This window comes from Adiantum capillus-veneris, chromosome 20 (genome assembly GCF_014529385.1).
Source record: "Adiantum capillus-veneris isolate H3 chromosome 20, ASM1452938v2, whole genome shotgun sequence".
Taxonomy (NCBI): domain Eukaryota; kingdom Viridiplantae; phylum Streptophyta; class Polypodiopsida; order Polypodiales; family Pteridaceae; genus Adiantum; species Adiantum capillus-veneris.
Window position 1 is genome coordinate 82,618,369 of NC_140950.1, and position 17,639 is coordinate 82,636,007.

Here is a 17,639-nt window from a genome sequence, read left to right on the forward strand (position 1 = left end):
AGCTTCAATTGGATTGTATGTGATAAGGGCTGATTCTCCTCTTTATTTGGGAAGGGAAGCTTTAGAGAGGGAGGAAGAGTTTCTACAAACAGGTATGCTTCCATCAGAGTTGAAAAAACAAAAAAAGTACGCCTTCCTACGTCGTGCCAAAAGGTATGTGCTACTTGGTGATGCCTTGTATATGAAGGGGGCTGATCTTGTGATGAGAAAAGTGCCTTGGAAAGAGGAAATTTACAAAATTTTAGAGGAGAATCATGAGGGTTCTTGTGGTGGTCACTTTGTTGCAAAGATCACTTTGCATAAAGTCTTGCAGGAGGGTTATGTGTGGCCAAGTGTTCAACGTGATGTTTATCATTGGTGCAAGTCTTGTAAAGAGTGTCAAAGAATGGCAAATAGGGTTCTCAAATCAGAAATTAGAGGCACCATTGTGGCTTATGATGTGTTTGAGAAGTGGGGTATTGATGCAATAGGTCCTCTACCTATGACAGCTAGAGGCAAATGTTACATACTTACTGTTGTTGACTATCTATCCAGGTGGTCCGAAGCCAAAACTGTTAAGCACATCACTAGTAAAGATGTTTCCTTATTTATATATGAAGATATTTGCTGCAAATTTGGCATGCCATTGGAGTTACTTTCTGACAAGGGTCCAGGTTTCAGGGGAGAGTTGGTGGATTATCTATGTGAAAAGCTTCATGTGCATCGCAGGTTTACTACTCCATATTATCGCCAATGCAATGGCATGAATGAAAGGTTTAATGGAGAGCTCATAAGGATGCTTACAAAGATGACAAGAAACAATGTGAAGACTTGGGATTTAGAGATACCTTGTGCTCTATGGGCTTATAGAACTGCCATCAAATCAGGTACTGATTTTTCTCCCTTCCATCTAGTTTTTGGCAAAGAGGCTTTACTTCCTATTAAGGTGGAGATACCATCCTTGAAGATGATGCTAAAGCTTGAAGAAGAGCCCAAGGATACATTCAAGGAAAGACTTTTATATTTGCAATGTGTACAATTGGATAGGGTGTTAGCTTTTGAGCATTATGAGCAAGTCTTGAAGAAGAGTCAAGCAAAGGCAAATGAGAAGATAAAGAACAAGGACATCAAGAAGGGTGACATGGTGCTTCTTTACAATAGTAAGCTTGATAGCACTTTTCAAAATAAATTTCAAATCAAGTGGCAAGGTCCTTTCTTGGTCTTAAACAGGTTTTCGAATGGCACATATCAGCTTGCTGACTTGGATGGTACCCCGCATAAAGCACGTGTGAATGGCTACAGGTTGAAGAAGTATATTGCAAGGTTGATGACTGTGATTGAGGATGAGCCTTCTTTTGAAGAATTTTATGATCATGTGGTTAATGATGAAGATGAGTGTTGAAGACTCCCTCATGTGGTTTACAGGATCTCTTTTGTGCTGCTGATCATGAATGATCTAGCAGGCTGGGGTGTGGCAAACTATGTTGGGCGCATTTCTGACACCCCGTTTTTTGTAAATTTGTACATACGAACATGACGCCCGATGTCAAAAGGGTGTGTAGGCTTTCTTTTTGTGGGTTTTTTAGCTTGCTTTAGCAAGCACATGTACATGCACTGCAAGTCGCTAGTCTAGTGAGAGCTGTCGGGCTACTGTAAGTGCCCGTGAGTGAGTTTTTTGAAGTGAGCCTTGTATATAACTTAAACTCATGTACAAGCTAAAAAAAGTTCAGCCAAAGATCAGAAATTTGCAGGTTTTAGCTCGTTCTGTCTCCTTGGTGCTCTTGGATGCAGTTTTCTGCCCCGACTAGCCTTCTCTACATGTAGTCGTGCTGGGACAGCTCTCTGTTCGCGTCAATTTTGCTCATGGGGGCATATGGAATCAATTTTATTCATCTTCAGCTTTCTCTTCAGTCATTTTTCAAGCTTTCTCTCAAGCTTTAAAGTGCCCCAATTGGAGTTGTGCTCATCAGATTACGACTAGTTCTCTGCAGGGTTATGGCTATGGCAGCCTAGTGGCAAATTGTGTGTAGACAGATTCGGAGGGCATGTATCTATGAATTGTGGAATTGATGTTGAAGTTGTGGGTTTGTGATGTTTGATTGTGAAAGGAGAGGCTCTTGTCTTCATATGCATTGGTCGGCGTGTGCTGTAAATCCATGCTTTGGTAGGGTTTTGCTCCTATGTGACATAGTCTCTTGGGTGGGCGACGGCTAGTAAATTCCCAAGGGTCTACTCCTATTGGACTTGTGGTGTTTCAGAAGGATTTGGAAAAGCTTTTTGCGTCTTGTAGTTCTCTTTCAACGCTCTTGGGTGACATCACTATAGAGGTGTTTCAGTTTGCTTGTTTCCCAACAACGCCCATCACCTCTAGGGTTAACTTATCTTTCCATTGCACACTAAGTAATACTACTCTCTGTTATGTGCCTTGAGCTTCTTCATCTTCTCCAAGCTATGTGTGTATTGATGCAACCATATTTCTAACAATTTGTATCCAGTAGGTTGCGTCCTCCTAGGCTTAGTCGCCAGTACACCCTTGCTCACAATGTCAAATTTCAATGAGCAACAGCAAGTCAAAAAATACTTTTGGGCGATCTTGTAGACTTTGATTTTCTCAGAATTTCCATTTGGGCTTGTTTCGGCCTTCGTTTTCACTATAGGCAGTACTACACATGCAATTTTGTCCTTTTGTATAGAACTTTTGTTCGTGCCGGTCTTTTACATAACAGGTCCCTTACAATCTTCAACGGATTGTGCTACATAGCACATGTTGGTCTCGATTTTCTTCTCCTCTTTTCGTGCAAATTTCACATCAAGTGCGGGCACTCGCCATGGCTAACAGCAACACAGATGTGTCCAAGATATTTGTTGCTAAGGATAGATTGGATGGGGACAATTACCCAATGTTCGCTTCCATGATGCAATATGTTCTTGTATCAAAGGGGGTTTGGAATTTTGTGCAGGGCATTAATGTACATCCTGGTTTTGAGGATACATGCGGTGTTGAGGATGTTGCAGGTTTTAGTGCAAGGGTTGTTGTTGCCATATCTCTTTTTCCTATGGCTGAGCAAGCTCGTTGGGATGTAAGAGATGTGTAGGCCCATGCATGGGGACAATTACCCAATGTTGGCTTCCATGATGCAATAGATTGGATGGGGACAATTACCAATGTTGGCTTCCATGATGCAATATGTTCTTGTATCAAAGGGGGTTTGGAATTTTGTGCAGGGCATTAATGTACATAATGGTTCTGAGGATACATGCGGTGTTGAGGATGTTGCAGATTTTGGTGCAAGGGTTGTTGTTGCCATATCTGTTTTTCCTATGGCTGAGCAAGCTCGTTGGGATGTAAGAGATGTGTAGGCTCATGCATTGATTGCATTATCTGTGAAGCGCACTATTACTCCTCACATTCGTTCAGCTAAATATGCAAAAAGGTTTGGGATATTCTGGATGGTCTTTATGCAAATCGCAACGAGGCTAAAATTGCATTGTTGTGTAAAGAGCTAGAATCAAAGATTATGCATGAGGAAGATGAAATGGACACTTTCCTTGTTGGTATCAAGGATATCAGTGAGCAACTTATTGTTAGGTCTCAAGCCCTCCCCGTGGGAACATGCCCTTGCTATAGTTTTGCATGGCAAATTTTTGGCTCTATATAATATGTAAATGCTTTACAATCAAAAAATCATAGCGTTTGCTTTTACTCTCTCTCTCTCTCTCTCTCTCTCTCTCTCTCTCTCTCTCTCTCTCTTTACCTTCTCCTTGCCCTACACAAGCATGCCATGGCTCCTCATAGGAGGCATCCTCCATGGCCCCGCTGCACCCAACACTGGTATCAGAGCCCAGGCGGGCAGGTGAAGAAGCCTCTACGCACAACATCTTAAAAGGAAAGAGAATTCGTGAGTTGTAGCTTAGGCGGGCAAGGTAGCGTTCTGATAGGTGGTCATTGGATGGCAAGGGCTCTTAACACTAGCAAGGCAAACCGTGCTCTGTCTTGTGCGTTCTAAAGTGCGGTAGTGCTTGTAGGCGTCCATCCTGAGTGGGCATATCAAAATGCTCTCTCAAGCGGTTCCTGAGCAGTGCAGTAGGTGGTGAATTGGTGAGGAATTTTTGCAGCATATCAAAAGGCATCCAAAACAGTTGTAGCAGATCCAAGTCAATAGTGCTCTCACTGCATTTCAAAACGTCGTACTGCAAGGGTAAAGAGGTGACTTCAAGAGCTGTCTAGCAAAGAAGTTTGTTGATGAATTACAACATCATATCAAAATTCCACTACATAGAGTGGTTCCTTTTTTGACTAGCATATCAAAATGCTACAGCAAATCAGTGAGCCACTGAGGATACTTTTCAAAATGGCCTTGTCAGTAATGGTGATTGTAGCCTTCAAGGTGATGCTTAGCAAAGTGGTGGTGATCTTTGTGGTTTTTCAAGTGATCAAGTTGGAGTACACGGAGATACTCCATGTGGTTTTTAGTGCGCAACATGTCCAAAGGCACATGCTTGTTTTCGGTTTCTCGGAATGGCATGCACTTGCATGTATCCATTCTTTAACGACATTATCCAAAGCCTCACATTGGAGATGTATGCCATATATGGACCAATTTTGTGGCTTTTCGTGTCAATCAAATATAGCTAGCAATAAGGAAACCGATGTAGAACATGAAGATCTATTTCATGGTTGTGGTAAAAGTTTTCAAAAGAATTTTTGCCAGTTTTAGTGTCATAGATTCGTCAGCTTTTTTCTATTGTTAAAAAAAAACCAAATATTTCTTATCAAAAGCCTATCAATTTTTAGTTACAGCCATGTCCAAATTTTGTACGGGTTAGACATTACCACATATACATAAGTGGTAAGATCTCCCAAAAACATTTGTTCTTAGCCCATATTTGTCCCGCTTCTTATGAGGTTCCTGGGTACACCTTAAACCCAAGGTTTGGCAGTGAACCAAAAACTCCATTTGTTGGTAGCTAATTTTTCAACCTACACCCTATCTGTTCAAGGGGGGGTTCACTATCATAGCACCAGGTTATGGATACACCAAAATCCTTGGTTGTGAGAGAACCTAAAACTCACGGTTGACGAGTACATCAAAAACTCGCGATATCATGAGAGTAGGAACATGCCCTTATGTCATGCAAGAAAGGTCAGCTCAGCTTTAGTTTTGCATGGCAATTTTTGGCTCTATATATGTAAATGATTTACAATCAAAAAATCATAGCGTTTTCTTTTACTGTGTCGAATCTCTCTCTCTCACTCTCTCTCTCTCTCTCTCTCTCTCTCTCTCTCTCTCTCGTTACCTTCTCCTTGTCTTGCACCTGCACGCCATGGCTCCTCACATGAGGCATCCTCCATAGCCCCACTGCACCCATCACTTATTTCTGTAGGCGAAGTCATTTCTGACAATTCCCTTGTGCAAACTATTCTTGATGCTTTGCCGTATTCTTACAAACTTTTGCTAGTACTTCGAGACTTATGACCCAAGGAAATCCTAATGTTGTCAAATTTGATGCATTATGCACATTGTTGTTGCAAGAATCACTTTCAAGAAACAACAAGGTTAAACAGTGTGTAGTTGAATAGGCCTTTATTGGTGTTAAAAAAAAAGCAATAACAACAATGTAGCCACTTCTCATGGTTCTTTTGCAAGTGGTAAAGCACCTATTCCTAATGCTTCTGTTGGCAGAACTTCGTCTGAAAATTCTGGTGAAAAGGGCAAAAAGAAGATGCATTGTCATTATTGTAAAGCTAATGTTCACTTGATCAAGCAGTGTCCTAAGTTGAAAGAAAAAGGTTGGTTCCACTACTAGTGCAACAATTGTAGAATCTTCTATGAAAGGAAATGCTGATGTAGATGCAAAGTGTCATTTAGTGCATAGTGCACTTATGATCCTTCTATCCATGATGAATGTATGTCAGTTTTTGTAGATGCTCATGTGTGGTACTTTAACAATGGTGCTACAAAGCACATTAACTCTCATCGTGACTTGTTTACCTCTCTCGAAGATGTCCCTCATGGGAATTTAGTCACTTGTGCCAACAATGCCTCTTATCCAGTCAAGGGAGTTGGAAAGATTGTGTTGATTGCTGTGAATGGCAGTTATTTCACACTTGTTGCTGCACTTTATGTACCTGGGATCAAATAGATCCTTTTGTATGTATATGCATTGCATCTGGCATTTTATGTCAGTTGTATAAGCTCACTTTGTATGATAAGTGTGGGCATAATTTTGCAAATGTAGTTGTGGATTCAAAGGCTATTTCAAATCCAAAACTTTGGCACGCATGTTTTGGAAATCTAAACTTTGCTAGGTTGCTGCGTTTGCAAAAATTTGATATGGTTGCTTCTTTGCCGCCTCTTAAAGCACCTGTGAAGCATGTTTGTGAAGGATTTATTTTGAATAAGATTTATTTTCGATTTATTCATAATAGTTTGTTGCCTCTTTTCAATGGTGAAAACTTGAATGTAAATTCCAATGAGACAAATGTACAGCCTAAGGGGAATTCTAATGAGGCAAATGTAGGTTTCTAAAAATGCTACGGATCAGCATATTGATGCAAATGTACATGATGTACTTGATGTGGAAAGGGCTGAGAAAGACCATGCAAGAGGTATGCCAAAATGGTTGTGCATACTTTGTGTGACAGTAAGTTGGATGCACTTTTGTCTAGTCGTACTCGTTTAGGCCTCTATGCATCTTATGCATCAGATTGTTGTACTCTAGCTGTTTCTAGCTTATGTGATGTAGAGGAACATCTGTCTTTTGATGAAGCACAGAATTCAAAAAATTGAATGGTTGTCATGCAATTAGAATATGATGCACTTATAGAAAATGACATATGGACTTTATGTGATTTGCTTCCTGGCAAAAAGGCCATTAAACAAAATGGGTTTACAAGTTGAAATGCAAGCTGGATGGTGAGATTGATCGCTATAAGGCTCAATTTGTTGCAAAAGTCTGTGCACAACCAAAAGGCATAAATTATATGGATTTTTTCTCCCACTTGTCGTATGACTACTGTGCGTTTTCTATGTGCATTGACATCTCATTTTCAATGGGATGTACACTGTTACTGCTTTCTTGCATGGTGACATATTTGAGAAAATTTATGTAATGCAGCCTCACTTTTTTTTCATTAAATGCAAGAAGATAAAGTATGCAAATGTAAGAAAGCTTTGTATGGGTTGAAGCAATCTCCTTGTGCTTGGTAAGAGAAAGTTGACACTCATTCGGTTAAGCAAGGTGTTCCTAACATTCCAACAGAAAGCACTTTGTATTTAAAGCATGAGGGTGATGTACTTCTCATCATTGTTCTTTATGTTGATGTTTTGCTAATCGTTGGGGTTGGGGTTGTTGCATCATTACTTGGGCATATAGTTTAAGCAGTGTGATGGTGGTATTCCCTTGTGTCAAACAAGTTGCATAGAGACATTGCTATATAAGCAATGTGATGGTGGTATTGCCTTGTGTCAAACAAGTTACATAGAGACACTGCTATGTAAGTTTGGACTAGAGGATTGAAAACCTATTGCTACTCCCATGGAAACAGGTTTGAATTTGATGTTGGTCATCTTGTTGATGTCACTCTTTATCAAACGGATGTTGGTATGGATGCCTTGTTTATACATGCAATACAAGGCCATATATTCAGTTTGCACTCTCACAGGTCAGTAGATTTATATCCCAAGGGGGGATCATTGCCGCCAAATTTACATGCTTTTTGAACTCATATTGGGCTGGTTGTTTTGATACGCGAGTGTCCACGAGTGGTTCTTGTTTCATGCTCAGCAGTTCATGCATACCATGGTTGAGAAAGAAGCAACTATTGTGACCACTTCCAATTGTGAGGCTGAGTACCTGGTAGTCTTCACAGTTACGGTTGAGTGCGTATGGCTCAAATGCCTTATGGCTGATTTGGGTGTTGGACACGACACTGCCAACATCACCTACACTAACAGTCAGAGCGCATTGAAAATTGTGAGGAACCCATTTTTTCATGCTCACACAAAGCACATTGAGGTGCATTATCACTATGTCAGGGAGAGACTCTTAGCATGAGAGAGCAGTGTGGCTTATGTACCAACACAAGAAAACCTTGCATATCTTTTCACAAAGGCATTGTCTCGTGAGAAATTTGAAGTTTTCCGCAAAGCTTTGGGCTTACTTCCCTTTGTGCACTAATCATGTCCCCAGGGCATGGCACTTCCCTATACTCTATGTGCCAGCTCTCGTTCACCGCATCACTCCTAGGGGCGAATTGTTACCATATATATGTGGTAGTGATGTGTGACACACTTAGGACCGCCGGGGCATTTTTTCTCTCACTAAGAGGTTTTTTTCCCCCGTGCATTGTATATACGCCCATCACTCTAGGGCTAACTTATCTTTCCATTGCACACTAAGTAATACTACTCTTTTATGTGTTCCATAAGCTTCTTCATCTTCTCCGAGTTGTGTGTGTTTCCCTGCAACCCTATTTCTAACATTCGCAGCTTGTAAAAATACCCCTGCAAAGGAGGGAAAAATCAACCCTCAATGATAAAGGAGCTCAAAAGCATTAAGGAGCAAGTGAAAACTCTATGTGAAGAGGAAGAACAGGAGATATGAACGACCTCTTCATGGACGCACCTAGTCAAAACACAAGAGATGGTTGATAAAGTTGAATAGTGGATCAAGGGTGCAAAGAAAGGAAAAGATAAGATGCATAAAGCCACATTGACATCCACTATCATCAATATGACAATTGAGGAGGAGCAAAAGAGGAAGATGAGAGCCCTTCATGTGTGTGTTACAAGTCTCAAAGTAGAAGAAGAATTTAAAGAACTCTTGAAGCACATGAGCATTGTAGAAAGTAGAAGAAAGACACTGAAAAAGTAGAAGAAGAAGTGAAAGGACTCTTGCAGTGCATGGGTATTGTTGAACCCACACATAGAAGTGCTTGGAGAGTGGGAAAAAAGGAAAATGATGAGAAAAAAAGTTCCAAGGAAAGAGCACTTATTATACGTTTCCCCACGTTAGAAGCTAGGAAGGACTTCTTGAAGAAGAGTCAAACATTCAAGTAAATTGGGATATTTTTAGGTGATGACTCAGTCTCACACAAGTAGCACACATGCAAGAGCTAATCCTAGAGATCAAGGCAGCAAGGGAGAGAGGGAAAATTGTATCTACATAGGAGGAAGAGTAGTGGTTTTGTAAAGACGCACCGCATGACAGTGCGAGACCTATGGGAACAACCTTAAAATGGCAGCATGAAATTGTACTGGATCAATGAAGCTAGATGTAGGCGCATTTGAGGATAGCTTCAAGGGAAGAGAAATTATTTTTTAATCAGAGACGCATCAGACTCCTGGCGGCACATTACCCAGAGTGATAGGATACCATTGGGAGAATACTTGTAGATAGGAGGTGAGATTAACACATAGAGGACGTGGGTCAGGAAGCGTGGCAATCTTATTCAGAGAGGAGCTTCATCCCTTCATTCGTATTGTTCGAAGAGATGAGCAGGCTAGATATATGTGAGTCAGAGTGAGAGCAGAGACAAGGAGGCCACTCTTCATTGCAATATGCTATTTTGTCCCTAGCACATCTCATTATGCATCGCCCAAGGGGGAGTCGCCCTCATGATATTGGATGAGGACGTATGGGAGTTCTCTAGGGATGGAGATGTCATTCTTTTGGGAGACTTTAATGCCAAGATGGGCCACTCTCAAACAACTTTTTACCATACCTCAGAGGAAATGTTGAGAGAGTTGGATGTCAATGATACGCGATTGCCAGGTGTTTGCAAGATGAGGAGCACACTAGGTATGGAGGCTATCTGACATACATGGGGATTGCACATGGACTGGCCATCTTGCACCATCGCCAGAGATTTCCAGCATCCAGTGGGTTTACTTGATTTTCTCATAGACATGGGGCTAGCACACTGCACAATGGATTATGTTTTGGCCCAGCCCAATTTTATACCCTCTATTCAAGACTTTACAATCGGGCCTAGGCCTATCGGGGTAGCACTAGATCATGCCCTCCTCATATTTACTGCCTCATTCTAGTTCAGCATGGCTCAATTGGCACAGATATATATGCATATCAATACACTTTTACTTCGGAGACTGATTCTGTCTACATAGCTAGTATATATAGACACTTCTACAAAGAGGATCCGGGGCGACCTCTAGAGGAGCTCACTTATATGTTGACAGGGATGCTGCAGAATGCAATAGTAGAGACATATCCACACACTGAGCTTAGGCAGCCACGACGCTCTGGGAGCATATCCCTGAATAGCTGGTATGATGAGGAGTGCAGAGAGAAGAGAGCCCAACTTTCAAGGGAGGTACTTCTAGGAGTCATCACTCACATGCAATCACGGATTGCTTCTCGACGCTTGGTGTGACGAAAGAAGAGGGCGTTTCTGGCTCGATTAGAGCAAGATTTACACCAATTGTTTTTGAGCCAGGACTCAGCGATGCATGGCGACTCTTCCATGGGCATTCTCTCCCCTATGGGGTCAATATGCACTACACAATCTCGGGCCAGCCACCTCTTCCGGATCCGCCACAAAGCCATGCCCACACACATGCGCTTTCTTTACTGTCGAGATAGCAAAGAATGTCATTGACAAGATGAGAACCAAGAGAGCATATAATCATGATGCCCTAGTAGAGAAATCATTTTATACATGCCATAGATATTCTTGCAAAGCTTCTAGCAGTAATGTTCAACCATGCATATGTGAGGGCCTACCTGATACTTGGAGTTTGCCTACTATATTACATATCTTCAAGTCAAGGACCCTATGAAACCTGGGAACTACCGCACTATCATGATTGGACACACATTGGCATGGTTGCATGTTTCTATCCTTGAGCAACCGTTGAGTAGATAGGCAAAGAGAGAGAGAGAGAGAGAGAGTGTACGAGCAACAGGACAAGCAAGCAGGTTTCAGGAGAGGCTTCTTGCTCTTGATCATGTTCTGACACTCGGTCATTATTGTGGAAGGGAGATCACATGGGAGACGGCTCTATTGTTGCTTCGTGGTTTTCTGCAAAGACTTCGATACAGTGCCCATAGCTAGATTGATGCATAGACTGCAGGAGATGGGGTTACCCACAGAGTTGTTTTACAAGACCATGCTCTATACAAGTCAGTAATGGGGTATGTACGCACTTCAAAGGAGATTTTTTGATTGGTTCACTCCACTATCGGGGTGAAATAGGGTTGCCCGCTATCTCCTACACTCTTGGACATGTATGTGGATGAGGTGTCTCACATACATTGAGAGGGATGGTGATAAAGGAGCACAATTGGCAGGGACATGGAACATGCCAAGATCTGATTTAGCTAGATACCGAGAGCACATGGATACATTCGACACATGAGTTGGACACGAAGATGGCTTTCTATAGAGAGTATCTTCTCCAACTCACAGAGGATGGATGTGAGATCAAAACTACCTATATGAACACTCATTTATCCCATGGGATACGATATGCTATTGGTCAGATGTGCACATCATCACATCAATGAGGGATTGAGACTTGTAGATTTAGAAGAGTACCAGTAGAGGCCAAGATTTGTCAATTGTGTCATTTAGAGCCAGAGACAGAGTTATATCACATGTCATTGTCCGGTTAACTATGAGATATGAGGTCGCTTTCATTGTCCATTCAGAGAGAGCTTTGGACCACTTGCTAGAGTCATGAGATGTTAAGATCAAAGATGCCTCGGGTTGTTTTTACTAAAGTTACATAGACACAGGAAGAGTCCCTTGAGAAGATCAAGCAGAGGGAAACATTCACAGAGGGAGATCACTATTGACAATCAGATGAGCAAGCTTAACAACAGACTTTAGAGCCCACATATACCAGAGGTATATTAGTTGACAATTATTGACCTCGGGAAAGCTAGATGCATACGTCTACGAGGGCAACCACGACATCGGCGGAGGCTCCATCAAAGAATCAAGATTATTTTAGCACAACATGAGATATGACCGATGCAATACATTCCCGACAACCCCCAATGTCGGCATCCTTGGACATTGATGATGATGATTATTTTAGTTTTTTCTTTACTTCATTTTTATTTTGCTGGTTTGATCTCATAGGTCATTTTGGCCTTTTGAAGACGGCTAATATAACAATTCATGTCATTTGTGTGTGCACGCACGCATAGGAGGATACCATAACATCTCTGTCATATAGGGATACATCTTGTTACGCCACATTGAGAGAGTAGATTAAGGTGATCTTTGATATTTTTCAGTGAAGACATCATTAAGCTTTAGCCCTGGTTGTTTTGGCTCTATATAACAAGCCTTGGTGAAGAAGGGAGATGGGCATACATTTCACTTTTGCATGTGAAAAAATGAAATCTTCTTTGGATTTTTGGTTTACAAATTTAAGAGCCTCATATGACTTCAACTTCATTTCATTGTTTTAGAATCATGACCCCTTCACTTTGTGTATTTCTCTAAGAGGGCTTAGATGGTAGATAAAGTTATCATTGTATGCATTTGGATTGAGCTACTACATACTCTTCAAAGCTAGTGGGACACTTTAGCAAGCTCCTCCAGGGTAACGGAGAGGCATAGATGCTCATTTCTTCAGACATGGGCAAGATCCTCAGTTCTTCAGTCTCAACTGGTCACATCACATGGCATTATGCACCTCCCCAGTGGTTCATTTTGCATTCCTCATACAGGCCAGTATATACATAGCCCTCATATTATCCCTGTTTTTGTACATCCTCTAGGTGATAGGGCATTTAGCATCTCCAGAGGTCTCTTTTGTACACAATATGCAGGCGCTTTTCCTGCCAAAAAAAAAAAGGGTATCATTGCATGTACTGTTTTGGTCTCATAGGCCTCATGGCCATTAGAGATCTTTTTGCCACCACCAGCAAAATTGAAAAGTGCACGACGACTTTTGGAGTGTCTCCCTCTCAAGGCACACACTGACGGGATGAGCACGACTCGTAAAAGCTTACGCCCATGAGCATTTTAATTTCTATTTAGAGGTTTAATTAGGAGGATAAATTTCATATTTGGATCTTTTATGATGAGATATCATCATCAATTACACCTTGATTGGTGTCATTGGCCATGTTCGCCTTTAAGAAAAATTAATAAGCATTCCTTTCATTCACACACACACACACACATACATGATGACAGCAATGACTTGGTTATAAACATGGAAGAAATAACGCTTCTTACTTCGAACTCCTCCGGCTGCTGACTTAACTGAATAAAATACTCCACATTTTGCCACTAAAATCTTCTTTTTACCTCATCAGAACACCACTTTTTGGTCCAATTCGGGAGCTTTAGCAACAAATGGATGCTCCAGCAACTATTTGCACAACAGAAATTTGAGAAATTCTCAAACTCTTCTTCTTGTTTGTGAATACATTTAAAGAATGGCCTTACCTGAGCAAAACAAAAGAGTGTGTTCAGTTGTGGTGGGCTTACCTGAGAAGCACTCGGGCGCAATTTTGGATCGAGGTGAAAACAGTTGCCGAGAAAATTTTTGGCATCATCCGATGCAGTTTCGGGAATAGGAGGTCCACTGCTAGCTTTTGCAATCTGAAATATGGCAGCCCATGAGTTGTCAATTCCCGGCCATGGATGCCTGCATTTTCTAAAATTCAGATGTTGCCATAAACAACACGTTATATTTGATTGATTCCTTATATCCTATGCTTTATTTAGTCAGAAAAAGCCTGAGCTTATTAAAAATTAATAGGTCTCAAACACTTTCACTGAACGCATACATTGAGACCTCATATAGTCAGAAAAAGCCTGAGCTTATTAAAAATTAATAGGCCTCAAGCACTTTCACAGAACACATAAGTGAGACCCTTATATAAACCAGATGAATCCAGGATAAGCAAATAGTCACTTTGTCCATAATCCCGCCAGCAACAATAAATTGTCTGTAGCACAACCATAGTGCTTTGTATACACCATGTTGGTTCCTCGCCAAATGCAAATGTGCTTTGAACTCTGACACACAGGTCCAAACACCAATGACTTCAACTCCAACGCACAGGTCCGAATCAAGTATTAGGAGCAACACTTGCCCCTCTGCCGCTCACGTGCCTCTCTCTCTCTCTCTCTCTCTCTCTCTCTCTCTCTCTCTCTCTCTCTCTCTCTCTCTCTCTCTCGTCGAGGGCGACCTCTGCTGAGGACGAGGGACGAGGGCGACCTGCTGTGGACAAGGGACGAGCAGGCTCAGACGTGGGACGAGGGACGAGCAGGCTGAGGCGAGGGCAACCTACTGGTCGAGGGACGAGGTGGCTGAGGCGAGAGCGAGCAGGCTCAGGGCGAGGGCGAGCAGGCTCTTGGCGAGGATCGCGGGCGAAGGCGAGCTGGCTGAGACAAGGGCGAGCAGTCGCGTTGCCAACCTGCTGGACGAGGGACGAAGGGGCAAGCTCTCTCTCTGCTGGACGAGGGTCGTGGGCGAGCTGCTGAACCTGATCAAGGGCGAGGAGTCAGCCAGGACGAGGGCGAGTACCTTGTGACTAGGGCGAGGCCAGCCAGGGCGGAGGTGAGACCTCCGCTGGTGAGGGCCTTGACTCAGTGCTCGCTTTGTTCTTCTTCCTTAGATGGACCAACCAGTCCAGGATGGTGATGCAAGTGGCTTCACCACCCCACAAAAAATGAAAGCGACTTTCAAGCGGAGGAACAGAGATAGTATACTCTTGCCAAGCTCACTGCGAGCAAGGAAAACCGTCAGAGTCCAAGATGATTTAATGATGGAAAGGGTTCAAGTGATGATTAAATCTGAGCACAGCTTTATGAGAGATGACATCAGGAAAGAGATGTACGCAAATGCAGATAGTTATAAGAATTCTATGTATGCAGATATGAGGAAAGAATTAGATAAAGCGATGCTTGGTAGGCATGATTCAGGAGGGGTAGCAGTCTTATTCAAGGAAGAGTTGCAGCCGCTATTACAGATTTTCCGGAGAGATGACCAGGCGAGATACATGTGGGTGAGACTGAGAGCTGAGACAGGCAGATTCTTATACATTGCTATATGTTACTTTCCCCCTAGCACATCAGTCTATACCTCACCTAGAGGGCAATCCCCTTTCTCTATACTTGATGATGACATATGGGAGTTCTCTAGAGATGGAGATATCATTCTCTTGGGAGACTTTAATGCCAGGACGGCCAACTCCCAAACGGTATTTTATGATACCTCGGAGGAGATGCTTAGAGAGATGGATATATCGGAGATGGGACTTGACAGACACTCACAGGATAAAGAGCACATAGAGTATGGGAGATATCTCATGGAGATGACAACTACGCATGGTCTGGCCATACTTAATGGTCTAGAGATTTTTCCTTCGTCTGGGGGATTCACATGCTTTCCACACAGACATGGGGCCAGTACAGTGGACTATGTCATGACTTCACCGAGCTTCATTTCTCATATTCAGGATCTCAGTGTGGGCCCTAGGCCTGTTGGAGTAGCAGTGGACCATGCTCTCCTGACTTTTCCAGTCTCTTTCCAGTATAGTGTCTCTCAGACACCACGGAGGAGTGCACACACACGGTATACTTTTACACCAGAGACGGATTCAGTTTATGTGGAAGAGATGTACAGACGGATGGGGGCAGCCGAGCCTGTATATACAGTAGAGGAGATCACCACTTTATTGACGGAGATCTTGCATGGGGCAACAAAGCAGAGGCATACCCACACACTCAACCAGATCAGAGAAGACGTTCTGGGAACATGCCTCAGAATAGTTGGTATGATGAGGAGTGCAGAGAGATGAGAGTTCAGATTCAGAGCGAGCTTATACTTTGAGTCATTACATATAGACAGTCTCGGATTACCCTTCGGCGTTTAGTGTGACGGAAGAAGCGGGCCTTTTTAGCCCAGATGGAACGTGATTTGTATCAGCTCTTTTTGAGCCGAGATTCACGTGAGGCCTGGCGTCTCTTCCATGAGCACTCACCTCCTCCAGTGATTACCTCTCTCGAGATTTGGGGTCAATATGCAGCATCATTATATACAGTACCTGGGCAACCACCATTACCAGACCCTCTAGAGCCATGTCCAGCCACTAGTACCTTCTTTACCACTGAGATGGTGAAGAACGCCATTGACAGGATGAGGACTAGGAGAGCATATGATCATGATGGTTTGGTGGCAGAGCACTTGATACATGCTAGAGATTTACTGTCAGAGGTTCTTGCGCGGTTGTTTAACCGTGTCATGTGTGAGGGACTACCCGAGTCCTGGAGATTATCTACTATTGTACCTCTTTTCAAGGCAGGGGACCCCACGGTGCCAGGGAACTACCGTACTATTATGATAGGGCACACATTGACACGGTTGTATACATCCATTCTTGAACAGCAACTGAGTAAATGGGCACAAAATGAGGGCATACGAGCAGCAGGACAAGCTGGATTGAGGAGGGGTTTCTCCACTTTGGACCATATTCTTACACTCAGAGCCATTATTGAGGAGGGTCGGGCACATGGGAGACGGATGTATTGTTGCTTTGTGGACTTCCGCAAGGCATTTGACACAGTGCCGAGGGCCAGATTGATGCACAGGCTGCTGAAGTTGGGAGTACCCACAGAGATCATATGGGGGATCATGGCTTTATACGGCTCAGTGACTGGCCAGGTACGCACTCTTGAGGGGTTTTCTGACATTGTTCATTCCACTATTGGAGTGAAACAGGGGTGTCCTTTGTCCCCTACACTTTTTGGTATGTATGTAGATGAGATCTCTGACTACATTGGCAGAGAGGGTGACAGAGGCGCTCAGCTGGCAGGGACATGGATCCCTTTATTATTATATGTTGATGTCAAAGTCGCCAGAGGGCATGCAAAGACATTTGGATGCATTGCACAACTTTGCAGAGGATAGTGGACTGTCTGTGAACCTTGGTAAAACCAAGGTTATGGTGTTTAACACCACACCACAATGGGTCAAGAGATCGCCACCTACACTCGTATATGGCCAGGACACTGTGGAGTACACAGATGAATATACATATCTAGGGGTGGTATTCACGGGACCGAGGTTTACCCTGAGGAGAGTAGCAGAGACTAGACTATCCAGAGCCTATGCGGCATTGGGAGGGCTAGAGAGGATGTGTTCGCAGGTTCAGTTTCAAGAACCACGAACAAAACTATGGCTCTTTGATACTTTGGTTGCTTCAGCTATGCTTTATGGGGTCCAAGTTTGGGGACCATCTGTGAATCATGACAGTTGGAGGAATATGGAGAGACCCTTGGTATTTATGATATCCCCGATGATTAGAGCCAAAGGCCTCTGTACCACATGCGATTATTCGAGCGGAGGTAGCCGCCCCTCCTATAGAGATTGAGGCTCTTACCAAATCAGTGTCCTTTATGCACAGCCTATGGGATACACATAGAGGCAGATATACTAGACTGGCTCTTGAGTCCTCTAGACAGTTAGCGATGCAGGGAGATACATCATGTTGGTATGCACAGATGACCTCATGGTTTCAGAGGCATGGTCTGAGCATGGATAGATTGCCTCCCTTTCAGTACTCCCTGGATGCACCCTCCCTGCCAGTCACACGGACGGAGATCACTAGACTCATTTGTCAGGATCTTATACAGTTGGACACCAGGAGGACATGGGTAGAGCCGA

The 17,639-nt window shown here is 43.1% G+C and overlaps 1 protein-coding gene across 2 annotated transcripts in view; it reads right to left on the reverse strand.

Annotated features, from left to right (window-relative positions):
* Positions 1-12,236: 12,236 nt before the first annotated feature.
* Positions 12,237-17,639, reverse strand: part of LOC147432824 (uncharacterized) — an 80,584-nt gene continuing 75,181 nt past the window's right edge. The window contains exons 12-14 of one of the 2 annotated variants that reach the window (XM_086492625.1): positions 13,454-13,567; positions 13,271-13,334; positions 12,237-12,795 (exon numbers count right to left, since the gene is read on the reverse strand). In XM_086492625.1, coding sequence (XP_086348751.1) covers positions 12,748-12,795; positions 13,271-13,334; positions 13,454-13,567 — 226 coding nt within the window. In that variant the 3' untranslated portion in view covers positions 12,237-12,747. Of the gene's footprint in view, positions 12,796-13,270; positions 13,335-13,453; positions 13,614-17,639 lie in introns of both variants that reach the window. The other variant, XM_086492626.1, reaches the window with a different exon arrangement.